At 31.7% G+C, this 22,994-nt stretch overlaps 1 protein-coding gene across 4 annotated transcripts in view; it reads left to right on the top strand.

Annotated features, from left to right (window-relative positions):
- The window catches only part of Snx13 (sorting nexin 13), a 152,201-nt gene that overhangs the window by 52,472 nt on the left and 76,735 nt on the right, over window positions 1-22,994 (top strand). For 3 of the 4 annotated variants that reach the window (XR_006855969.2, XM_046463512.2, XM_046463511.2), the window contains exons 2-5: window positions 2,971-3,083; window positions 6,822-6,924; window positions 10,104-10,193; window positions 11,315-11,436. Coding sequence is in view for 3 of the 4 variants with exons in the window: in XM_046463512.2 (XP_046319468.1) it covers window positions 2,971-3,083; window positions 6,822-6,924; window positions 10,104-10,193; window positions 11,315-11,436 (428 nt within the window). In the remaining variant the exon portion in view is untranslated. Of the gene's footprint in view, window positions 1-2,970; window positions 3,084-6,821; window positions 6,925-10,103; window positions 10,194-11,314; window positions 11,437-21,242; window positions 21,310-22,994 lie in introns of those variants that run through there. The other variant, XM_046463513.2, reaches the window with a different exon arrangement.

Below are 22,994 nucleotides of genomic sequence, written 5' to 3'. Positions count from 1 at the left end.
GTAGTAAAGAGTTTTTAGTGTAAACCACCTATGTAGATTTCTTTTCTTTTTAAAATTTATTTCAGAACAATTGTTTGATAAATATCTGTTTGAATTTGTGAAAGGTTTTTGACATAGTACCAAATTTTCCCAAATTTTATCATCTTTTATCATTTTAGGAAATTTTAAGTTGTGTTAGATAAAATGTTTTTCTTTTTTTAAGATTTCTTTTAGTGCTCTTTGAACCTTTATTAATTTTATTTATTTATTTATATGTGGTGCTGAGAATTGAACCCAGTGCCTCACACATGCTAGGCAAGCCCTCTGCCACTGAGCCACAACCCCAGCCCTGAAATGTTTTTCTTAATTCATTGTACTAATAACATTGTAATATCAGCCAATTACAGATCTGAGCACACTAAGAATAACAAAATCTTTTTTGTCTTAGACAATGCCGTATTTTGATGTTTCAATGACCAGTTTAACATTTGAAGTTAATAATTCTAAGAGATTAACTGCAAAGCAAATGAGCACTTCACTTGCTTGTTTAGAAATGTTTAATTTCAGTAGTTTCTGGCATTTAAAAATTTCTCCTGAGGGATGGAAGCATAACTTAGTGGTGGCTCACTTGCCTGCCATGCTGGAAATTCTGGAAGCCCTGGGTTTGATCCTCATTCCAGGGAAAGGAAAGCGGGGCAGGGAGATGAAAATCTCTCACAGTAAGGCTAAACCACTAGCAGATGGCACATTGTAGGTTTTCACAAATTTTGTTGAAAGAATAGGGTTGTTTATTTTTTGATGTTTTTATATTCTTTTCAAGACTTGTAATAATCTCAAAACTTGAGTTTTTAGACAAATTTATTAACTTTCCTTGTTAACTAATTGCTGTTAGTCTTCCCCATATCAACTAATCATGATTCATTCCTTTAATTATGAAAGATATTAACCTTAAGAGTAAATTATACGGTTAAAACCAAACACTTGGTAAAGAAGTAAAACTCTACTGATTAGTTGAGAAGCCCCAGTGTGTTACCCATGTCTTTTATCCCCAAAGATAGTCACTTTTTTTTTTCTTTTTAAAGCCTCTGAATATATCTTTAAACTATAGTTTTTTTGGTTTTGAAAAACTGACTAACTAGTAAGCATAAATTTAACTGTAAAAGAAAAAGTAATACTGCTAATATTAGGTCATATCTCACTGGAGAAAGCTGGTTGAATCAAGTATCTGGGTCACATCTAGTTTCAGCTTTCTGGAGAGTTTATAAGATCTTTTTTTCTGGGGAAGTCAGTGGATAAGGTTTGCATGAGTCTTAGAAAATAGTGTCTGTTTCCTACCTATGGTGGGCATCTGGCAGTACTATAGTGTGGATCCAGGTACTGTGTGTTCAACCGAAGTTTCATCAGAGGGATTGGGATGCTCTCTATTTTAAATCACTGTGCCCTACTTTAAGCTTTTAGAAGGCAGTCAGAGTAGACCACTTCTGTAGGTGGAATTGTATTCCCAGCTGATTCAAGGAGGAAAGCATGAAGGCAGAGAAGAAACTTTGTTAACAGGAATTATCATTCCTCTAGTTAGAAGATAATAGTGTCTAGAATGAGGAAAATGGATAATAAATACACAAACGAACGAGTTATGGTTTACATGGGAGGGCTGGGCGGGAGATACAGAAACAAAGAACTCCACTGAAGGTTATAGAAGACATGATTAAATGGAAAAATATTATTTTGCTGCAGGAAGACTCAGTATTATAAATAAATTCTCCATAAATAAATCATGTCCAGTATTTTCTGTTCATAAGTCATGTAATCATTCAGAACTGCTTAGACAGGTCACTACAGTTGCCTTTTCTCCAGCACTTATCCCCATCTGATATAAGCATATATTTACTAATTTTTTCCCCTCTTTTACTTCATAAACTTAAAAAGGCATATGGTTATGTTCCAGCTGAGCTATATTTCCAGCCTTTTTTTTACAGTGTGAGTTTAGAGGGTGATATTCCTAGTATCTTGAATCTTGTCTAGCCCATAGAAAGCAATCAATAACTGGTGAATGAATGAATAAAACTCTTTCTCTTGTAATCCACAGCACCTATTGTCTGTTCCTCAGATTTTTGGTCTTCAATTTGTTTAGTTTAGTATCTTATAATGCTTTCTATTATTTTCTTTTAGTTCAGTGTCTAATTGTTTCATTCCTCTAAGACATTCTTTTCTGTGCTCCTTGATGGTAGGAGTGGGACAAATGCTTTCTTTGTATACCTCAGGGTGCTAGGCAAATGGATGTACACTTGTTGAATTGAATACATTTATTTATTCATAATGACTTAAATTGCTAACATCCATTTTGTCCTCAACAAAAGGAGTATTTTTACTGGATAAACAGTATAATTCTGTATGAAAATTTTTTTTTTTAAAGGATGGAGACTTGGAAATGTTTTGTTGAACTTTTGGTAAATTGTAGTATTGAAAGTTGGAACTTTTGCAAGTACAATTTTATGGGTCTCTGTACACAGTTTAAATGAAATAATATCACTATTTTCAATGAGATGGATTTCTTGAAATTTTAACAAAAAATGCTATAGTTATTGGGACTTAGTTTTAAAATGAAATTTTAATTCTAAATAAGTATAACTTTGTAGCCCACTTAATCTTTAATGTTCTATGAATATAAATATGCATATATTTTATAAATACTGTTATGTTTTTCATGCCAACATTTTATTCAACAGTTTGTGAAACTACTTCATGCTGTTTTTTTGTATTATCACTAATTGTTTTTTAAGTTATTGTTGATCTTCCATAAATCTCTATCATATGTTGTTTTTAGGAGATAAATTTCCAAGAACATTTCCAAAAGTAAACATTTTAATGTATGCTGAAACAATGCCATAAATGTTGAAAAGTGGAAATTTAAAACTGTGTAAAAGTTTGGTTGATTCTTTTCTAATTCATATGGACAATTATTTATTTATTTATTTTTTTGTTTTATTTCAGGCCAGTCTATCCATATGGGGATGGGGAAGCCTTGGCGTCGTCCTTTTTCTAGTAACCTTTGGACCCTTTGTAATATTTTATTTGGCCTTTTATATCCTCTGCTTTGTGGGTGGGTAAGTATAATCAGTGATAATTTTACAATTCCCATGTATATCTTGTTAAAATAAAAAAAAGATGGTAAAAAGTAGGAGTATGATTTATTTGTGAATGCTGATTTTTTTTAACAAGCATTTTACCAGAATTTAAAAAAAAAGGTAAATTTAAGATACCAAAAATATGGGTGTTATCTTCAAAAATAATATTTCAGTTTCTTTTTTTGTGATAATATGAAAAAGGATTTGAAAATTTGTTTTGATGCTATTTATCCTTTTAAAATTGGATATTTCTGATTTATTATGATCTTATATAAATAAATAAATAAATAAATAAATAAATAAGAGATTATATATCAAATTTCACAATGTAAATACTGTTTCATTAGTTAGACTTCAAATATTAGTGTTTCTCATTTTCCCTAATGAATGTGGTTAGTTTGGTCTAGAAAATTCAAATACTTGATTTTACAGTTTTATCTTCATGGTTATTTGTTTTACAGTGTTTGTGTGTTCACTTAAGATAATAAACCATTCAAAGGGAAGTTTTAGCCATACTTTGTTATAACTTCATATTTAGAGCACTGGTATCATATATGAATTGTAAGAAAACATAAAATATATATACAAGTGAAATGTTTATTATTTAGAAACAAGGGAGCTTAGAGGAGAGGAGTATTTTGTTTAATGTGTGTGTGTGTGTGTGTGTGTGTGTGTGTGTGTGTGTAAGTAACTAGTTGCAGAATGAACTCTTGAGACTTCTTCTAAAAATGTATTTTGGGACCTGAAATATTTGGAGGAGTTGTTTGAGTCCAGGTTTAGAGTATTTAGTTGAATGGAACAGTATATATAACAATGGTTTGAGAGACTGTATGAGATACCAAAGGGGCGGCTTCTGAATATTTATACTACCTACCACCTCTTTTAGGGTACAGGTTTGAAAGTTGTGTGTAGTTGTTTCTTATGGATATTCCCAGTGATTATTGAAAAGTGAGAATTGCTTAAATTGAGCAGCTATGTGAAAGCTATGTTAAAAATGTATTTTGTGTTAGATTCAGTATTTTTATGATAATTGTCTAAGTATGGTACTGTGTACTAAAATAAAACTTATTTTAGCCAAAGGAATCAAGTAATGTAGAGTTCAGAATATCTTTTTTGGTAACAAGGATGATGAAAGACCTTAGAGATCTGCAACATAAATGGACTTTCTAAGTATAGTCCTGTTACAAATTAAAGGTATAGCATGGCTGCATAGTTTCATGGTCTGCTTTCTCTGATTGAAAGGAGATTATTTTTCTTGAGATATTTGTCTGAAAGGCAGAGATTTCTTCTAATATTACTAATAAGCTGTGGCAAGAGTGAAGGAAAAGAATTTAGCAATATTTGCCAGTATTTTGGAAAGGTGAGAAATTGCAGTTTTAGAGACAAAGGTAGGAGCCTTTGAAAGGTAGAGAATCATTTCTCTTATACTAAATGTCATATAAAATTTGGGAAACAGGGAAAGGTCATCAGTCCATTCATTCCAAAGTCATGGAAACTTTTCTTTTTTGCTCCCTTTCTGAATCTGCTGTTTTTTGAAGGAATATTTCTATAAAAACAGTTTTGGGTACTTAGAATTTCTGAAAAAATTTTTTAGATAAGATGGGTCATTGGAGGTTGAGGGAAGGGTACTAAAATATTTATATTTTTTATATATTTTTATTCTTTAGATACTGAGGGTTGAACCCAGGAGTGATCTACCACTAAGCTACATCACCAACCCCTTTTATTACTTATTTTAAGAGAGGGTCCTAAGTTTGGCAAGGTCGGCCTGGAACTTGCAGTCTTTCTATCTTAGCCTCATGAATAGCTGGGATACAGAAACGCTTTAGATACTATTTAGAGTCACATGAAGAGGTCTGAAATTCCAAGTTTATGCTAAATCATAAATTGGTTTGACTTTCTGTTCCAAACTGTGTTGATCTCATTGAAACTCACTACCATTAAAGGGTACTCTTATTTCTATTTCTACCAGCAAACCTCTGAAACTCATCTCAGGAGGATTAGTTAATTAAGCATTCCCAGATTACTCAATTATGGGCAATGAATATCATAATTTCCTAAGTCAAATCTTTCTTATTTTGGCTCTCATTATGAATAATTTTCCATTCTTTAATTTAACTCTCTATAGTTTAAAAATCTTCTGAATTTAAAGAAAAAATTGACTTTTAAGTATCACTTTTAAGGCAAATGGTGAAATTTCATAAATTCAAAATAATTTCTTAGTTTTTGTGTGTTTTCTTGCTGTGTAAGTTTTAAAAGAGGCTTTTTTTTCTTACTTAAAATGCAAGTTTGAAATTAATGCATTTTCCTGGGGATTTTCTTTCCCCTTTTTTGCTAATAAAACTTGTTTTAAATTCTGCATTTTACCCACAAAAAATTATTGATCATGTTTTCAGTTTTTTTTACAGCCATAGCTAATTCCTATTTTCAAATATATAGGAAACTTTAAGAGAGAAAAAGATGTTTTATTTTGATTTTTATCCTAGGGTACTACTTTCCGTACCATACTATGGTTATTTCATGGCATTGTTGTTGGATAACGTAAGCATTGGTAGTACCTGTTTTTACTTAACCCACATAGCTGACACTGTTAATTAGGTGCTCTTTAATTTTAAACTGTTGGTTAGCTTGCCTTCCTACTGTTGCTCTGTGGGCAGAGGTTAATATTTTATCAGTCTGTTTTATGATTTTTTTTTAGATTTAGGAATATGAGGTTAATTTAATATAAGTATTTTATTGTGTTTGATTTTACTCTGAATAATTAGGTAAAAGTGAAATATACAGCCAACATGAATCTTAGTAATATCATTTATAAAAGGTGGATGAAATTTACTGATAATTTTGAGGCCAGCTTCTTAAACAAAAACAGAATTCTGATATGATCTTAATCTGTGTTCACCTGCCCTCCCACTCTACTTAACGTATTTATACTTGAAGATTGGTGAATAAACAGGTAGTAACAAAAAGTGGATGACTTTGAGAATCTTATTCTTTTTGGTAGTTGAGATTGACAGTATTTAATGTTTTACTGTCTTTCAATTATTGTAAGGTTACCAATCATTATCAGATTAAAGTTAATTTTCTTCCTTTATGGATTTCCAAGGCTTTGTCTTATTGGTAAATTTTAAATATAGGAAATAGCGATGACATTTAGTCAATACTAAATAGTGAACTAGTATTTATTTTACTGTGATCTTTTAATTGTTTTAAAAATAATTAATCTTCTGAGGATAAATTGATATTATCATAATTCTAGCCTTGTTTCAAAAGTCATAATGTGGATCATTTTTTTTCTGTATAGCACTCGTTACTGTAGGCATTGTCAAGTTATAAATATTAGTATGTTACCTTAATTAGCACTGTAGAATTGGGTCATTTAGCCATCTATTTAGATGTCATTTGTCTTTATCCTTGTTATTAGATTCCATATTTAACAAGGACTGATTTTTTCCAATTTTGAAAATGTCTGAGATTCTTTGTGATGTATGTTTGATTAAAATTTTGAAAGGAATTGTGTATTTAATATGTGATTCACAAATTGTTTGTTGCTGTTTTAAATTTCATTCAAAACAAAATTGTCATATTTTGGGTAAATTTACAGAAGGCATTTTTGATGAATAATAAAGCTATAACATCTGAAGTGTATACTTGAATAGTAGATGTGTTAATTTATAGAAGTATTGTTTTTTAATTCTTTAATTATTTTTTTTCCTCTAGGGGTTTAGTGGTTACCCTTCTGTTTGGAAAAACAAACTCAGAAAAGTACCTAGAACAGTGTGAACACTCATTTCTTCCTCCAACATCAACTGGGGTTCCTAAGGTAAATGGTGTAAAGAAATGTGAAAAATCTCAAAAAATCCAATTCTTTGCAGTGATAATAATGTGATCATCTCTATGGCTTGGGAGATTTTCTTCTTACTCACTAATGCTTAGTAAATTCATGGGAGACTTTCTGATCATACTTAGAAAAGTATATTTTGAAAATTCACATTGGAAACTTTCTTAATGTTAGATGTCAAGTGGGAATGAAATTTTAAGGGAAAGATATAAATTGGTTAGTTTAATTTGAGTGTTTTCCTGCTATATTAACATTGAGTGTCAAAGAATCATCCATATGGTTTGTAAGACTGTTAATGAATATTATGTTTTGAATATAGTACATTAAATGGAAATCAGAGGGAAAGATTTGCATTTTTTCTTTAATTACATTGAAAAATAAAATACAATTAAGTTATGCAATATCTGAAATTTTAATAATTCAGCCCTAATTTTTATTATCTTGAGTAGTGCTCCTTTTCTATTTAAAATAAAAGTAGGATTTTTAAAATAAAATTGAAGTTGGGTACTATGGGTAGGTTTAAGATTTGCAGTGGTTTTAGTTCTTATTGTGGGGTGGGATGGTTTCATCTCATTGGAAGAGATACAGATGACTGTGAATCAATGCCCCAGTAACCTAACTTTACAGTCCATTATATGCTAACATGTAGGAGATGCAGAGGTAAGTAATGTGTAATATTATTACTGAAATATGAGAATTTCATTAAATCCTACTGACTTTCATATTGACAAGCTAATCTTATAACTTTTTTTATAATCTGAATCATTTTCTCATTTTCTAAAGAAATGTTAGATGTCAAGTGGGAATGAAAAAAAGAATTTGTTAACATGTATTCTTTGTTTGCGTACAAGTCTGAGTAAATGCATCTTTTGTTGGAACATTTCTTAACCATCCAGTTTACATTCATTTAAGTGGCATATAACAGAGGATAGGAAATATTTTAGGAATTAAGATCCTAAATAGTAATAAATCATAGTTAAGACAGGTTGTACCTTTATAATTCATTTTCTACTTAGTGGTATAAAAATAGTTTTGATTTTCCATTTCTAAAATATGGTTTTTAAGTACATTTTATGGAAAAATATTAGTGGTTTCATATTTTGACTTAAGGCATGTATCTATGTACTCATGCGTCACTTAACAACAGGGATATGTTCTGAGAAATGCATTGCTCTGTGATTTTGTCATTGTGTAAACATTATAAAGTGCATATATACACACCTAGATAATTTAGCCTACTACAAACTTAGGCCGTGTGGTCTGTCCTGTTGCTTCTAGGCAGCAAACCTGTATAGTATGTTACCACACCGAATACTGTGGTCATTGTATCACTGTGGTGTTGTGTGTCTAAATATGTCTGCACAGAAAAAGTAATTAAGATTATGGGAAAAAAGATAAAAAATGGTACATACACCATTTGCTGGATAAGTTAGGGAGTAAATGGTGAGTGAATGTGAAGGCTTAGAACATTATTGTACACTACTGTAGATATTAACAAACACTACACTCTTAGGCTACACTAGATTTATAAAAAATTTTTTCAATAATAAATTAGACTACTGTATCTTTTTTTTAATATTTATTTTTTAGTTGTAGTTGGACACAATACCTTTGTTTTATTTCTTTATTTTTATGTGGTGCTGAGGATCAAACCCAGGGCCTCGCACATGCAAGGTGAGCGCTCTGCTGCTGAGCCCACAACCCCAGCCCAACTGTAACTTTTTTACTTAATAAACTTTATAAATTTTTAAAATAAATAAATAAAATTTAAATAAATAAAATTTAAAAATAAAACACAAACTTGTTGTAAAAGACACAGTCATCCTCATTAGTCTAGGCCTAAACAGAGATAGGATCGTCACTGTCATTGACTTACACCTCTACATCCTGTCTCACTAGAAGGTATTCAGGATTAGCAACACATGGAGCTGTGATCTCCTATGATGACAATGCTTTCTTCTGGAATGCCTTCTGAGAGATCTTCCTGAGTCTATTCTTGAGGAGGTTTCACTTTTTACAGAAATATGTCCATGGTGACTTCTTGGTGTGTGTATGTATCACTCTGTGTTTATTTTTTTTTATCATAGATTTTCTCATAAGCAGATAATATACTGTGAATATTCCTTTCTATGAATATATTGGGGTCCATGTTTTCAGATTTTTTAAAGGAGCTTGTTGAGGGGTATGTGTGTGTGTTTGCAAAAGTTGCAAAAAGCCTTTACTGTGGATTTTCTGAGTTTTCTTTTTCTGTTGCTGCTTTTTTAGTTGTGTGTTGTTCAGTAGGAAATACAAAATTTTCAGCTCCATTATAATCTTGTAAGACCAGCATTGTATATTTGGTTTATCATAACTGAAACATTTTGTGGTGTATTTGTGCTTTGACTTACATTTTTAATTTTAGTCTCCCATTACCCTTTACCTTATTCCCAGGCTGCTTTTATTTCTGAAAGCTAAGGAGAAGTAGAGAAATACATTTTCTTTAGTTGCTTAAAATTATCCTTCAATAAAATCAATTTCAAAACACATTCATTTGGCAGCTGGTGTACTATTGGGGGTTTTGAAAGGGGAGGTAGAAGAGGTAGAACTGTCCAATAAAGACAGTTATTAACTTGACTCCCTGAAACAATAACTTTATAGTTTTAAAGTCTCATTAGAATATGGCAATGATATACCTGTACATTTTCAATTTTCCCACATTCTAAATAGTGTTTTCTTTTTTTTTTTTTTTGCCGGGGATGGGTGTGTAACTGCGTGTTGAACTTAGGGGCACTCAACCACTGAACCACATCCCCAGGCCTATTTTGTATTGTATTTAGAGACAGGGTCTCATTGAGTTATTTAATATCTTGCTTTTGCTGAGGCTTTCTTTGAACTCACTATTCTCATATCTCAGCCTCCCTAGCTGCTGGGATTACAGATGTACATCACAGTGCCCAGCTAAATAGTGTTTTCTAATTTAATTAAATTTTTGAAGCTAATAAGAGATTTTTTTCTGTGTGCCTCGTTTTGTTATCTTGAGAAAAGTGTTTGGTTTATATTAGAGTCTCAAGAAATAATTCATTGAATCGAAGATGAAGAAGGGAAATGACAATGAGTATTCAATTTGAAGCCAACTGGAGAGATTTTAAATCACTCAATAAAATATTATGGTTTCCTTTAAGTGCTTAGAAGAAATGAAACGGGAAGCCAGGACTATTAAGATTGATAGAAGATTGACGGGTGCCAATATAATTGATGAACCTCTCCAGCAAGTGAGTTTCAGTATGTGGTATTTGAATTCCATATATTATATACTAGGTGTATTTCTTTTGAAAATACTAAGGTATACCTTTTTGCTATTGAAATAATGTTAAAAGTTTATGATAATGCTATCCTTGACATTTGTACGTAAAGATGTTGCTTGATTTACTAATCACCTGTTATGAGGTGATTTAGTTAGTAAGAAAACTTTTCGATTGAATTTGCATTTAGAGAAAAAATTTTGTTAACATTAGATATTTCTGATATTTTTTAATCTGAAAGGTATTACTTTTCCTGATGAAGAAGCTTACTGGGTTTGGTAAATGAGATATTTTTTTTCTGTTTTACTTTTAAAAAGTATAAATACCTGGTTAGGCTGAAAAATGTTCAAAAATTAGAGTTAGGTAAAAATTTATTTACCCCAAAATATTTTTTGTTGATGTTTTTGATTATATATTCAGTATAAATAATGTGTACTTTAAATTTTTAACATTTATTTGTAAATGAACCCATATTTTATCTAACTTACAAAAATTATACATTGAATTGTATTATTTGCTATTTATGGGCTAAGATGGTTGGCTATATCAAATGTATTATTTTAGAACTAAGTTTAATCCTGTATCTTTTTTTAAAAATTATACCTGCAGTGGATTTCATTATATAATCTTAGAGAAACATTTTTTGAGCATTATTTTACATCTCATTTTATCAAACTGATTAAATCTCTTTGTTGTATTATAGCATTGAAAAATCTGTTTTTTCCATGAACTCTTGTCTACCGAAATTTGCACAAGTTTGGCTATAGATAATGTTTTAAGTTTTTGAAACATTGGGACAGTAGATGAGTTGAAATACCATAATAACTTTAAAATTCATGAAATGTTTTTTAGCATGTTGATTTTATTTCATAATGAAGGCAGGTACTATTATTACCACAATTTATGATACAGAGAATAGATATAAATTGGCAGGTAACTATTTTAATTTTTAATTTGTCATTGCTATTTTAAAAATTCTAAAATACTGTATTTTTCCAAATATTTTCTTATAGGTTATCTAGTTTTCTTTGGAGGATTTTAGACAGTGTTGATCCTAAAAGTTTATTTTTTCCCTAATATTTTTCTTACAGGTTATCCAGTTTTCCTTGAGGGATTATGTCCAGTATTGGTATTACACACTAAGTGATGATGAGTCTTTTCTTCTTGAAATTAGGCAGGCTCTTCAGAATGCTCTCATTCAGTTTGCTACTAGGTAAGGTCATTGCATTTTATTTATGCTGAAAAATTTATGTATATTGTTTGTTCCAGTAGGGAAAATACCTTTTAAATTGGGGTGGGTAGTTTAGTTAAAAGGTAAGTAAAACAGATTATTATTTTGCAGTAACTCCCAGATTATAGAACTGGAACCTATAAGATTTTTTTTAGGGGGTGGGAGTGGGGGTAGGTGGGAGTACCGGAGATTGACCTCAGAGGCACTCAAACACTGAGCCACATCCCCAGTCCTATTTTGTATTTTATTTAGACAAGGGATCTCAGTGAGTAACTTGGCGCCTTGCTTTTTGCTGAGGCTGGCTTTGAACTTGTGATTCTCTTGCCTCAGCCTCCGGAGCCACTGGGATTACAGGCGTGCGCCACCATATACAGCAACCTTTAAACTGCCCTGGACTTGAGGATTTATAGAAAGTTTGTCTTGATTAAGCTGTGCTTTCCATCTCTTTGCCAGTTTTTTTTTTTTTTTTTTGCATACATAGTCTTCTCCATAGGTTGCATTTCAGATCTTTTACCATTTATTGAAAATACCTTCTTTCTCCTCTTCCATAGATGCTCTTATTTTATCTGAGTGTTATGGAAAAAATTAGTTTTGGTATAACTGCTATACCTCACTGTAGTTTCAGTATAACTGTTCTTTAACAAGATATTGCTAGCAGAAGTCCTCTTAGAAACTTCTCTTGTGAGATATACTAAAATGCTCACTTTACAAACCCATCTGTGTACTGCTTCCATATGGCGAAAGTATTCTGTCCAGTATCCTTATACTTAAACTACTTGCTTTTTTAGTGGCAAAGTGCCATTTCGTATATATTAAAATTAATAATGACTTTTATTTTTATTTTTTAAGGCTTTTTAATTGGTAGCATTATATGAAAGGGAAAATACTTCAGAATTATTTTGTTTTGAAAGGGTTTTATATTTGAATGAGTTTGAAGACTTTTTTATTATTAAAAGATTTTACTACCCAATACACAGATTGATTTTCCTACTGTATTCTCAAGGTATACTCTTTAAAAGGTAAAAATTGTATTCTCTAGCCAACCCCTTTTCCTCTATACTTAGGTTTTTATAATACAATCTTTTGGATTCTGACAGTGCTTAAGAATAGAACTTTGTCCGATAGCTCTCACTGTTTTCTGATCTGTGTGCACAAGTATTTTTCAGCTTATGCTGCCCAGTCAGAACTTTCCTCTATAACTGTGTTGACCCTAAGCTTTAGATTGGGGTAGGCAGGTTGAGGGATGGAATAGAATATATTTCTCAATCTGAGGTTATTGGGGAGCCCTGCATAAGACTTTTGGTTTGAACAATCATCTTAATTATAAAGAGAGTTTTGTACTTCTTCCTCATGATTCATAGCAAGTGTTTGTAGACTACCAGAATTATAGATGCAGACTCACTGTGGAACATGGAAAACATAATTGGTTTAATCAAAGAAGATCAGAAATCAGATTTTATCTCGTTTCATTTGCATAATGTTGAATTTTAAATTGCTTCAGAGAACTCTTCTTTATTAATTGTTTTCTATAGTAACACTGTCCTAATTTTTTTTCAAAACACTAGAAATAATAAGAGTTCCTTATTCTTGTATTTGACTCCTTAAGAGTATATTAAAATGTCAGAAATTTTAGACCTGGAAAGAGATTTGAACTAGTAATTTGAAGACTTGTGTTTGTTTTCTGACTTTACCACTTAACTGTATTTTAAACTCTTTGAACTTTAGTTTTTCTTATATAAAATAAGTATAATAATACATGCCCTGTTCTGTGTTCCTCACTGGATTATTGTCAGAATCCAATTTATCTATTCTTTTCATTAATATTTTGAGCCTACTTTGTACCAGCCAGGTGCTAGTGATACTGTGTTGAATAAAACAAAGTTACTGCTCAGTGGAATGAAGTGAACATAACACATGTGAAAGTGTTGCAAAAATTGTGAAGGAATTCAGAAATTTAAGTTATTTTGCCATCCAATAACCAAAATTTCAAAAGTAGAGAAGCTGAGATCCAGAAAAGTTAAGTTTAATGTTACATGGTGCATTAGAGTTGGAATTGAAATTAGATTGTTCTTTACAGCTAGTGTTCCTTCTCTCATTTTCTATCATATATATTATGATCCAGATTGTTCATCTGTTTCCTGTTTTTTTCCCCTGTCAGTTCAATGATTTCCCTGTTTTTCATCCCATAGGCACTTTTTTCTTCTCACTTTGTGTCTTAAGCCCCCTACCTTATTTTCTATAACATTTTAACATTTCTATACTATCATGTGTAATATTTAGGTGATTATCTGGAAAGCCATGTTATTTCCATTTAGGATTAATCTGAATTTATGTATTTGCTTGGCCATTGGTCTTAAGTTTTTGGCAAACTATAAAAGCTGATAATAACTACTTTAAAGACTTTATTGAGCCTAAAAATCAATATCATGGAAATCCCTTAGCATACAACAAGACTTAATAAGTATTGTTGGTTTGTTCTTTTTCTCTGAATGACTTTCCTATGTAGGATTTTTCTATTACTGCAAAAATACTAATTTACCAGAGGCTCCATGACTGTTTCCTATGGCAATATTAAGAAAATTAGGTTTATTTACAAAATCTTTCACATCCTTCTCTAATCCTTGCTCTGTGCTTGTATACTGTATGCACTGTGGAGCATGACAGGAGGATGTTGTCACCCTTATATTCAACTTACAATTGACTTACTCAGTCAATTGATCCAACTTACAGTGTTGTATAGGGCTTTAAATCAGGGGTCTACAAATCTGAAAATGTGCACAAAACTAATTTTTTTTTCTCCTCAAGGAGTACTTGCATAGGTTCAATTTTTAAATTTTTATTTATTTATTTTATAATACTGGTGATTGAACTAGTACACTGTACCTGAACTATAAACCGGCCCTTTCTGTTTTTTGAGATAGGGTCTCACTAAGTTGCCGAGGCTGGCCTCAAATTTGCAGTCCTCCTATCTCAGTCTCACAAGACACTGGGATTACAGGTGTATGCTACCACACCAAGCTAGATTTGATTTTTTAAATGATCCAGTGAACCTAGAAGAGATTTAGAATCACCAAATTTGTTTATATTTATTCATCAATTTTGAGAAATAAACAATGTCAGCATAAAACTAAGTAATAAATTTTGAGTAGAAATGGGGAATAAAGGTTATACTGTTAATCTGAAGTCTTGGATTTGAACTTTAGCTCTGTTACTTATTAAGCTCTGTGACCTGAAATGGGAGAAACACATATATTCTTTAACTTTGATGATAATAACCCATATCTCCTTATAGAGCTGTTGTTAGGATTCAATGACATCATTTGTGAAAGAATACTTCTTCGTAGTGATAACACCTTATATCAGCATTAGTACCTGTTATTTCAATAATTGTTTGGGGAAGGAAACTTTCCCTGAGTATCTTTGGATTTCTCTTTTCTGTGAAATCTGGAATCACAGACTGAAACTCTTTGGTTGAGGTGAATCCTTGATAATATATATATTTTTATTTCCCCTTCAAATGAGATATTATGATAGGACAGGAAGCTCTGGGCTATGTGTCAGAATATTTGTATTAAAATTCCATCTGTACCATTAAGTTAGTGTACCTAGATGAAAATTTCTCAAAATCACTGTAAGACAATAACATTAGTACTTGTAGCAAATTCAGAGTTGTTGAGGGACAAATGAGATGATGTGGGATCACATCATAAACTGATAAATGACGTTTTGAACAATTTATGCCTCAGTCAATTGATCCATAATGACTGCTCAATGAATAGTAATATTGCTATTATTGTTATTATTTACTAAATATCTAGGTTATATAGACAGATCATATGACCTTATCTTAGCTTTTTTAATGTGGAAAGGGACTGGCAGAGAAGACAAAATTAAAGCACATGAAATGAAGAGGAAATAAAATACTTATGTATGTTGTAATGAAAACTATTTGTCATATAGAGATAGAGTGAACTAGAGAAACTGATGAAGGAGACCTCATTTGGGTTGAGGCTAAATATATATAGCCTTAAAGCATAGATACATTAAGATAGAAATGAAGGACATGTTATGAAAAAAAAAATAATACAAGCACAGTTTTAAGGTGATTTAAAAAAAAAAAGATGATGTAATAGAAACCATAAGGAGATTCAAGTGAATAAGGAATCTTGTTTTTACTCTTCAGAGTGAAATACAATTACAAAATCTCTGCATTGCTGCTCCCTTTAACCCCAAGTTTAGCAAAAAGAAGATAGATTCTGATTCTACTATTTTTTTGTGAAGGGTTTTTCCATGGGTGTAAGGAACACATTTGTGTTATTTAAGATTTACTCTTTCTCTTACTACCTTATGCTATAGAAATAATGAAAATAAGTGGTATATTCCTAGAATTGTCTAAAAGGCAAACACTACTTAAATAGTGTTTTTTACAATTAAGTTTTATACTTCTTTGCCATTTCATGTTCTCTGTCCTTTAAAAAACTTATCTTAAAATGGACATTACTCCAAAAGATAGTTATTGTCATATTGGTTACAGTAGAACAGAAACAATTAGAAGCCATCTAATTATTTAAAAGAAGGGGAAATAACTTGATTTTTATATCTATAGAATAGATGAGGGGATGATAATTATGTATTCATATAATTCACAAACCATAAACTTTACCCACTGAAATCAGTCTTTTAATATATTCCCAGAGTTGTGCAATATTTGTGATTTTTAACCTCACAAATCAATTGAAGAATATTTTAATGACCTCACAAAGAAACCTTATATATCCAATATCATTCACTTCTGTATCCCCTCAGGTTCTGGCTCTGGGAAACTACTTTGGTTTTCATCTCTGAATTTGTCTATTTTGGGCATTTTATATGAATAAAATGATTAATGTGGTCTTTTGTGAGTGGTTCATTTCAGCATTTTAGCATCATGTTTTTGAGGTTCATCCATGTTACAACATTATTACTTATTCTTTTTTTTTTTTTTATCCTTGAATAATCCTCCATTGTACAGGTAGACCATACTTTGTTCATTTGTTTATCAGTTGATGGATGCATGGATTGTTTCTGGAATACTGTGAATAATGCTGCTGTGAGCATTGGTGTACAAATTCTTGTGTGGACTTATGTTTTTATTTCTTTTAGGTATATACCTAGAGGTGTAACTTATGTATTATAGTGTTTAATTTTTTTAAGAAATGCAAGCTGTTTCAGAGTTGCAGCATGTTATTAACATTTTCACTTATCAATGTGTAAGGTTTTAGTTTCTCCATATTCTTGTCAACATGTGGTATTGTCTGTCTGTCTGTCTGTCTCTCTTTTTTTTTAAAATTATTAGAGCCATCTTTGTGGGGTGAAGTAGTATTTCATTATGGTTTTGATCTGTATTTCTCTGATAGCTAGTGATATTGAAGATCCTTTTATATACTTATTGGCCATTTGTATATCTTTAGAGAAGTTTCTTCTCAACTCCTTTGTCCATTTTTAACTTAGGTTAACTTGTCACTTTATTATTGAGTATATTACTGTCATTTTTTTTTTTTTTTTAACTACAGGCTCATTGGACAGTCATTTGCATTTTGTCAGTAGCTGCTTTTGTGCTGTAAAATTGTAGTAGACTAGGTGTGGACAGATGATTTGGCCTGCAAAGTTGCCTAAAATTGTTATTTGTCCTGTTAAGAAAAAGTTTATCAATTCTAGGAATAGACAGTTTTGGGCCATTAAAACATTTAAGAATTGGGAATGTCGCTTGGTGGTACAGTGCTTGCTTGGCATGAACAAGGCCCAATGTTTGATCCTTAGCACCACAAAAATAAATAAGTAAATAACTAAATAGATATGTAAAAACACTTAAGAAATGTATTGTTAAATTTATAGGAAATATATTGGATTGAAAATCATAAAGTAGTGTATGCTGTATACTATAAAATTTTATAAAATTTGTGAGTATCTATATTTAAGAAATTAAAAGGAAGTACACTAAAATATTAATAGTGACGTTTGGATTGTGGGTTTATGGCTGAGTTTAGCTAATTCAGGAAATGTGATAAGGAATTACATTTTATAAAATTTATTACTTTTTAGCCAGAGATAGATAAAAACATCAGCAATACAGATAGTTTAAGATGCCTTAAAAAAAATTTATTGCCTCTTTCTTTTCTTTGTGTTCTTGTGAACATAAGAATTGTTCTTTCAACTATTCTTAAGACGTTTTGTGTTGGCAGTCACTGTCTGTTTTGTGTAGGCAGCCACTGTCTGTTTTGGGGGAAGTGATCTTGAAACTAATGCTTAATATCTTGCTTTGTATATGACAGAATAGTGAATATTCAAAAATCCTTCTGGAATTCCTATTTGTGACATCCATATTAATTTTTGGCAGAATTTTATATACATGTTGGTTGGATCTGAATGTTTCATTTGTTAGGGAAATCTTACTAAAATTCTTGTTTATTAAAATGACTAATATCATGAGTTTAATTTTTTAGTATTTTAATATTATACCATAGAAGAATGCATCCTTAGTTCAAGATTACTTTTTTCTCTATTCCAGAGGCTTGGTTAAGACTTCCAGCTTTTGTTCTTTGTGCTTAATCCTTGAAAAGGTGACTGTGCTTCATGTGTGTGCCTCTATAATTTGTTCATGATGTCCAAGTCATCAAAACACCTGAATCTTTGACTTCCTTGAAGTGTTAGAAAACAGAATGTAGAACTGGACTTAAGCAGTATGATAGTTCAGTAAATATCATTTCCTTTAATATGGTTGCTTAAATCTACATGCCTAAGTCTTTTTCTGTTTCCATCCATTTATTTATGACTTTTATAAATAAGAAGTTTTGTTTCTTTGTTTAGGTGGAATAGACAGAACACTGATTTGAAAGTCAGGAACCCTGATTTAACAAAACCTTGGTGCTACTATGTAACCTAGAACATGTAGTGTTTCAGTGTGGCTCTGTAATTATAGGAACTTGTGCTAACTATTTGAAATTTCTGTTCATTTTAAAATACTAAGATTCTCTGGTCAGGTTTGTCTTAATCTTGATTTACTTGTTTTCTGTCATATCTCCTGAAACACACACTTCACTATAGTCCACATTTTGAATACCATTTAGTGTGTTATTTTCTAAGTGTATCATTTTCTAAAGTTGTGTGGGATTGTTAATTCTGGTTAATTTGGCGGGGATCAATCTCTGATCAGTTGTTTTAGAGAAGGAGTATGTTAGTTTTTTGTCACTGTGTCCAAAATTCCAGACAAAAAGAACGGTTTATTTTGTGTTCATGGCTTCAGAGGTTCAGTACATGGTCAGCTAACTCTATTGCTCTAGGTACAAAGTATAGCCCAGAGGAAAGCTGCTCAACTCATGGCAGCAAGAAGCAGAGAGAGTGTGAGGTGCCAGTGACAAAATATAAATCCCAAAAGTATGCCCCTAGTGAATTACTTCCTCCAGTCATACCCTTCCTGTTCTGTAGTTACCACCCAGTATAGTAGTCTTTTTAAGTTGTTAATTCATCACATGGATTAAATCTACTGGTTAAATTATAGCTCTCATAATCTGGTCACTTCACCTCTGAACATTCCTACATTGTCTCACTCATAAGCTTTTTGGGGACATCTCTTATCCAAACCATAACCAAAGTCTTAAGAATAGGATAATAAAGTTTATTTGAGCCTTTTAATATATTTGTATTTGGTCAGAAATTTTCCTGACTTCAAACATAAAAAGACATTTTCTAGTCAGATCTTTTCTTAATGATTAAAAATCTTCTCTATTATAAACTTAAAAAAATTATTAACCAACCTACTGTTATTTTTTAATAGAATAGTGAAAATACAATAAATCTGTGCTGCAGGGATACTGCCACATCGATGTTCATAGCAGCACAATTCACAATAGCTAGACTGTGGAACCAACCCAGATGCCCTTCAATAGATGAATGGATAAAAAAAATGTGGCATTTATACACAATGGAGTATTACGAAGCACTAAAAAATGACAAAATCATGGAATTTGCAGGGAAATGGATGGCATTAGAGCAGATTATGCGAAATGAAGCTAGCCAGTCCCTAAAAAACAAATGCCAAATGTCTTCTTTGATATAATGAGAGCAACTAAGAACAGAGCAGGGAGGAAGAGCAGGAGGAAAAGATTAACATTAAACAGAGACATGAGGTGGGAGGGAAGGGGAGAGAAAAGGGAAATTTCATGGAAATGGAAGGAGACCCTCATTGTTATACAAAATTACATACAAGAGGTTGTGAGCGGAATGGGAAAAAAAAACTAGGAGAGAAATGAATTACAGTAGATGGGGTAGAGAGAGAAGATGGGGGGGGAGGGGGGATAGTAGAGGATAGGAAAGGTAGCAGAATACAACAGTTACTAATATGGCATTATGTAAAAATGTGGATGTGTAACCGATGTGATTCTGCAATCTGTATTTGGGGTAAAAATGGGAGTTCATAACCAACTTGAATCTAATGTATGAAATATGATATGTCAAGAGCTTTGTAATGTTTTGAACAACCAATAAAAAAAGAAATATAAAAATAAATCTGTGCTGTTATTAAGTCTACTATCTTAAACTTTCTTGTTGGTTTTAATTATTAGTATGGATTTATTAGAAATGAATAAAAGAGTTTTTGTTTTATTTCTTCCACTTCAGCACTGGGAGGTGGGATAGTCATGCAAAAGGGGTAGATAGATTTGTAGCCACGAAGTTATGAGACTTGTCTCCTTGTGTGGTTGCTAATATACCTCTTATTAGAGAAGAAGTTTTCATGTATTTTTGAGGGAAAAATAAGTAAATTTTACTTGGAAGAGAAGTTAGGAAGTAAAGGTAAATTTAATATAAATTTATGGAAGTTTGTGATAAAAAATCAAACTATTTTAATCAGTATTGATAACTAAATTCTAAAGTAGATGATAAAAGGGAGGACATGTGTTCTTTTTTAAAACATTTTTTAATTCTTTAGTTATAGGTGGGCACAATATCTTTATTTTATTATTATTATTATCATTTTTTTTAATGTGGTACTGAGGATCAAACCCAGTCCCTCACGCATGCTAATTGAGTGCTGTACCACTGAGCCCCAGCCCCAGTCCTGACATATGTTCTTGATAGATATATAGTAGCATGTATTTATGAATGAATTAAGGCAGAAGAGGAAAATTGACTTAGTAGATTTAGGATCAAACTTATAATTCTGTGCCATTAAATATTTTTGCCCAAATTCAGTTTCAGGTTGAGCTCTTAACACTGTACAAAAGTAGTCTTTTTAAGGAGTTTTGAAGGATACAAACAAGTATTTATGTATTTTAATATGTGTATTCTTTCAAACAGTGAATTATGAAGGAGAATTAGAATCTGATTCAGTGGCTCAAGATTTCAGTGGCTTCAAGAAGAAAGAATTAATTTCTTTCACAGATGAGCAACCTACTTTTCTCTCTCAACAAAATTGTCTGTTGATCAAAAAGTTCTCTAATGGAATAAAACTTTTTCTAGAACTCCCCAAAGATATTTGTTAAAATCTCCCCAGAAAAACTAGGAATTGCATTATATTAATCATTTGAACTTTTTGTTTCTTTTTTTTTTTGCATAGAAGATAATGATCTTATATAGGAGATGAATATATATTAATCTTATGTGATTTATTATTTTGATATTATTGATATACCTTTAACCCGCCTCCCTCCATGTGTACATGTATTTCTTTATTTCTTGATGGTTTTTAATTTTGTTTCTATGAGAAAAACAGCTTTGATTTTTTTCATTTTGACATAAGGCACCTTTTCCAGGAAAGTATTCTGCCATGAATGTGAAGATTGCCTTTACTGCCAAAGGGTCACCCTCTTCTCTGGTCAGGCAAGTCTACAAGATGACACTTGCATATGTATACCATGCTCATTCCCTTCTTTTGTTCATTTCTGTATCTGTTGTTCTCCCATATAAATACTACTCATTCATCAAGATTTAAATGTAGCTTCTTTAATTAAGCATCTTTAAATTAAGACACATAGCTTAATCTCTACTTGTTTCTGTGTGTGGTTCTCTTCAGCAAAATTTTAAGCAGTTTTTTTATAGTAGTACTAATTCTGTACTACTGAGGTGGAAGCTCGCTTAATAGATTCTTAGCCAGTATTCTCCTGTCTCTTTGTATGATATACTGACTGATAACCCTACCATTAAGGTTAGGTTGAATGACTTCTTGCTATTATTTCTGTCCACTTCTGTTTCCACTTTTTAGGTTTTAAGCTTATCAAAGCTGTTTTGTGTCATGCCTGTGCTCCATTTCCAAGAAAGTTTTAACAGTTAGTCCATGTTATGACTATATTCATTGGTGATTTAGAGGAGAAAGATAGTGAAGCACATTAAAAGTTGTATTTGTTTCTGAGCTTGTACATCCCACTTATGCTTTTTAATTTTAATCATATAGTTTAACTCCTAACTTAGCTTGAAGAAAGATGAGTACAGCAGGGTAGTTTCTATTCAAACTAAATTTACTTGGTTTGGAACTACTCAGAGCTAATTGAAGATTATAGTTGATTAAGTGTGCAAAAGACAATTATGAAACATTGAGAGAAAATCTTAAAAGACCTGCCTTCAGATTTGTCAGGCGCCCCCACCACCCCCGCACTGTGTGGTAGTTTGAGGTTCATTCAAGATGTGTGATGTGTTAGCACTGATCAGCAGAACCTTAATCAAAGAAACCTTCTTAGTCCTCATTGAAAGATTTATATAGGTTAGAATGAAATGTATTCAAGACTCTTTGATCAAATATTTAAATTCACCTACTAAACAATTACCAGTTTTCTATCACTCTGTGTGCTTGTGTGTGTGCTTATTGTGTTATTTAATATGATCATACATAGAAAGCCATAGGTGTCCTTAGAGGAAAAAATCCTGAGAAGTGATGTGTCTTGCAGAATTTCATAGCTAATGACTTGGTGGGTCTTTTATTCAAATCAAGGACATCTGTTGTAGTATGATGCAATTTCTGGAAATATTTGATTTTGTTGGTATATTACTAGTGGTAAGTTGTAAACCTTAGAATAGCTGGAACAAGTGAGGCAATTTGTGTAATCCCAATTTCAGTTCACATATTTGTGACGTTCCTTGCCTTTTAGACATTTAAGATTAAGTAATTTGGGGGCAAAAAGAGCTTCTCAGTTCATGTGCTATTTTAGAACTTTAGGAGTACGAATGCCTGCATACCTCATGTTGTCCTCTCTAAGCACCTATTAATAGTGCTTTGGCCTTGTAAGCAGAATAGTAAATCAGTATGCATCAAGTGCTTCTAGTGTTCATGTTACTTAGCACTTGGGGGTATAACTATGAATAAAACAGTCATAGTTGAATAAAACAAGATCTCCTCTCTTTGATATTTTAAAATTTAATGGTGAAAGTGTTAACTGCAGGTTGTTAGTTCTATGTAAAGTGGAAAGTATGGTGTTATTTAAATATATAACCAGAGAACCAGGACTATTTTGAGGGAATAGTGGAGAGGGTGGGTGTCAATGAAGGCTGCCATGGGTAAGTGACATTTCAGA

This window comes from Marmota monax, unplaced genomic scaffold (genome assembly GCF_021218885.2).
Source record: "Marmota monax isolate L192 unplaced genomic scaffold, Marmota_monax_Labrador192_F-V1.1 WCK01_AAM20220418_F8-fsc00057, whole genome shotgun sequence".
Taxonomy (NCBI): domain Eukaryota; kingdom Metazoa; phylum Chordata; class Mammalia; order Rodentia; family Sciuridae; genus Marmota; species Marmota monax.
This window is presented reverse-complemented; position numbering and strand designations above follow the sequence as displayed.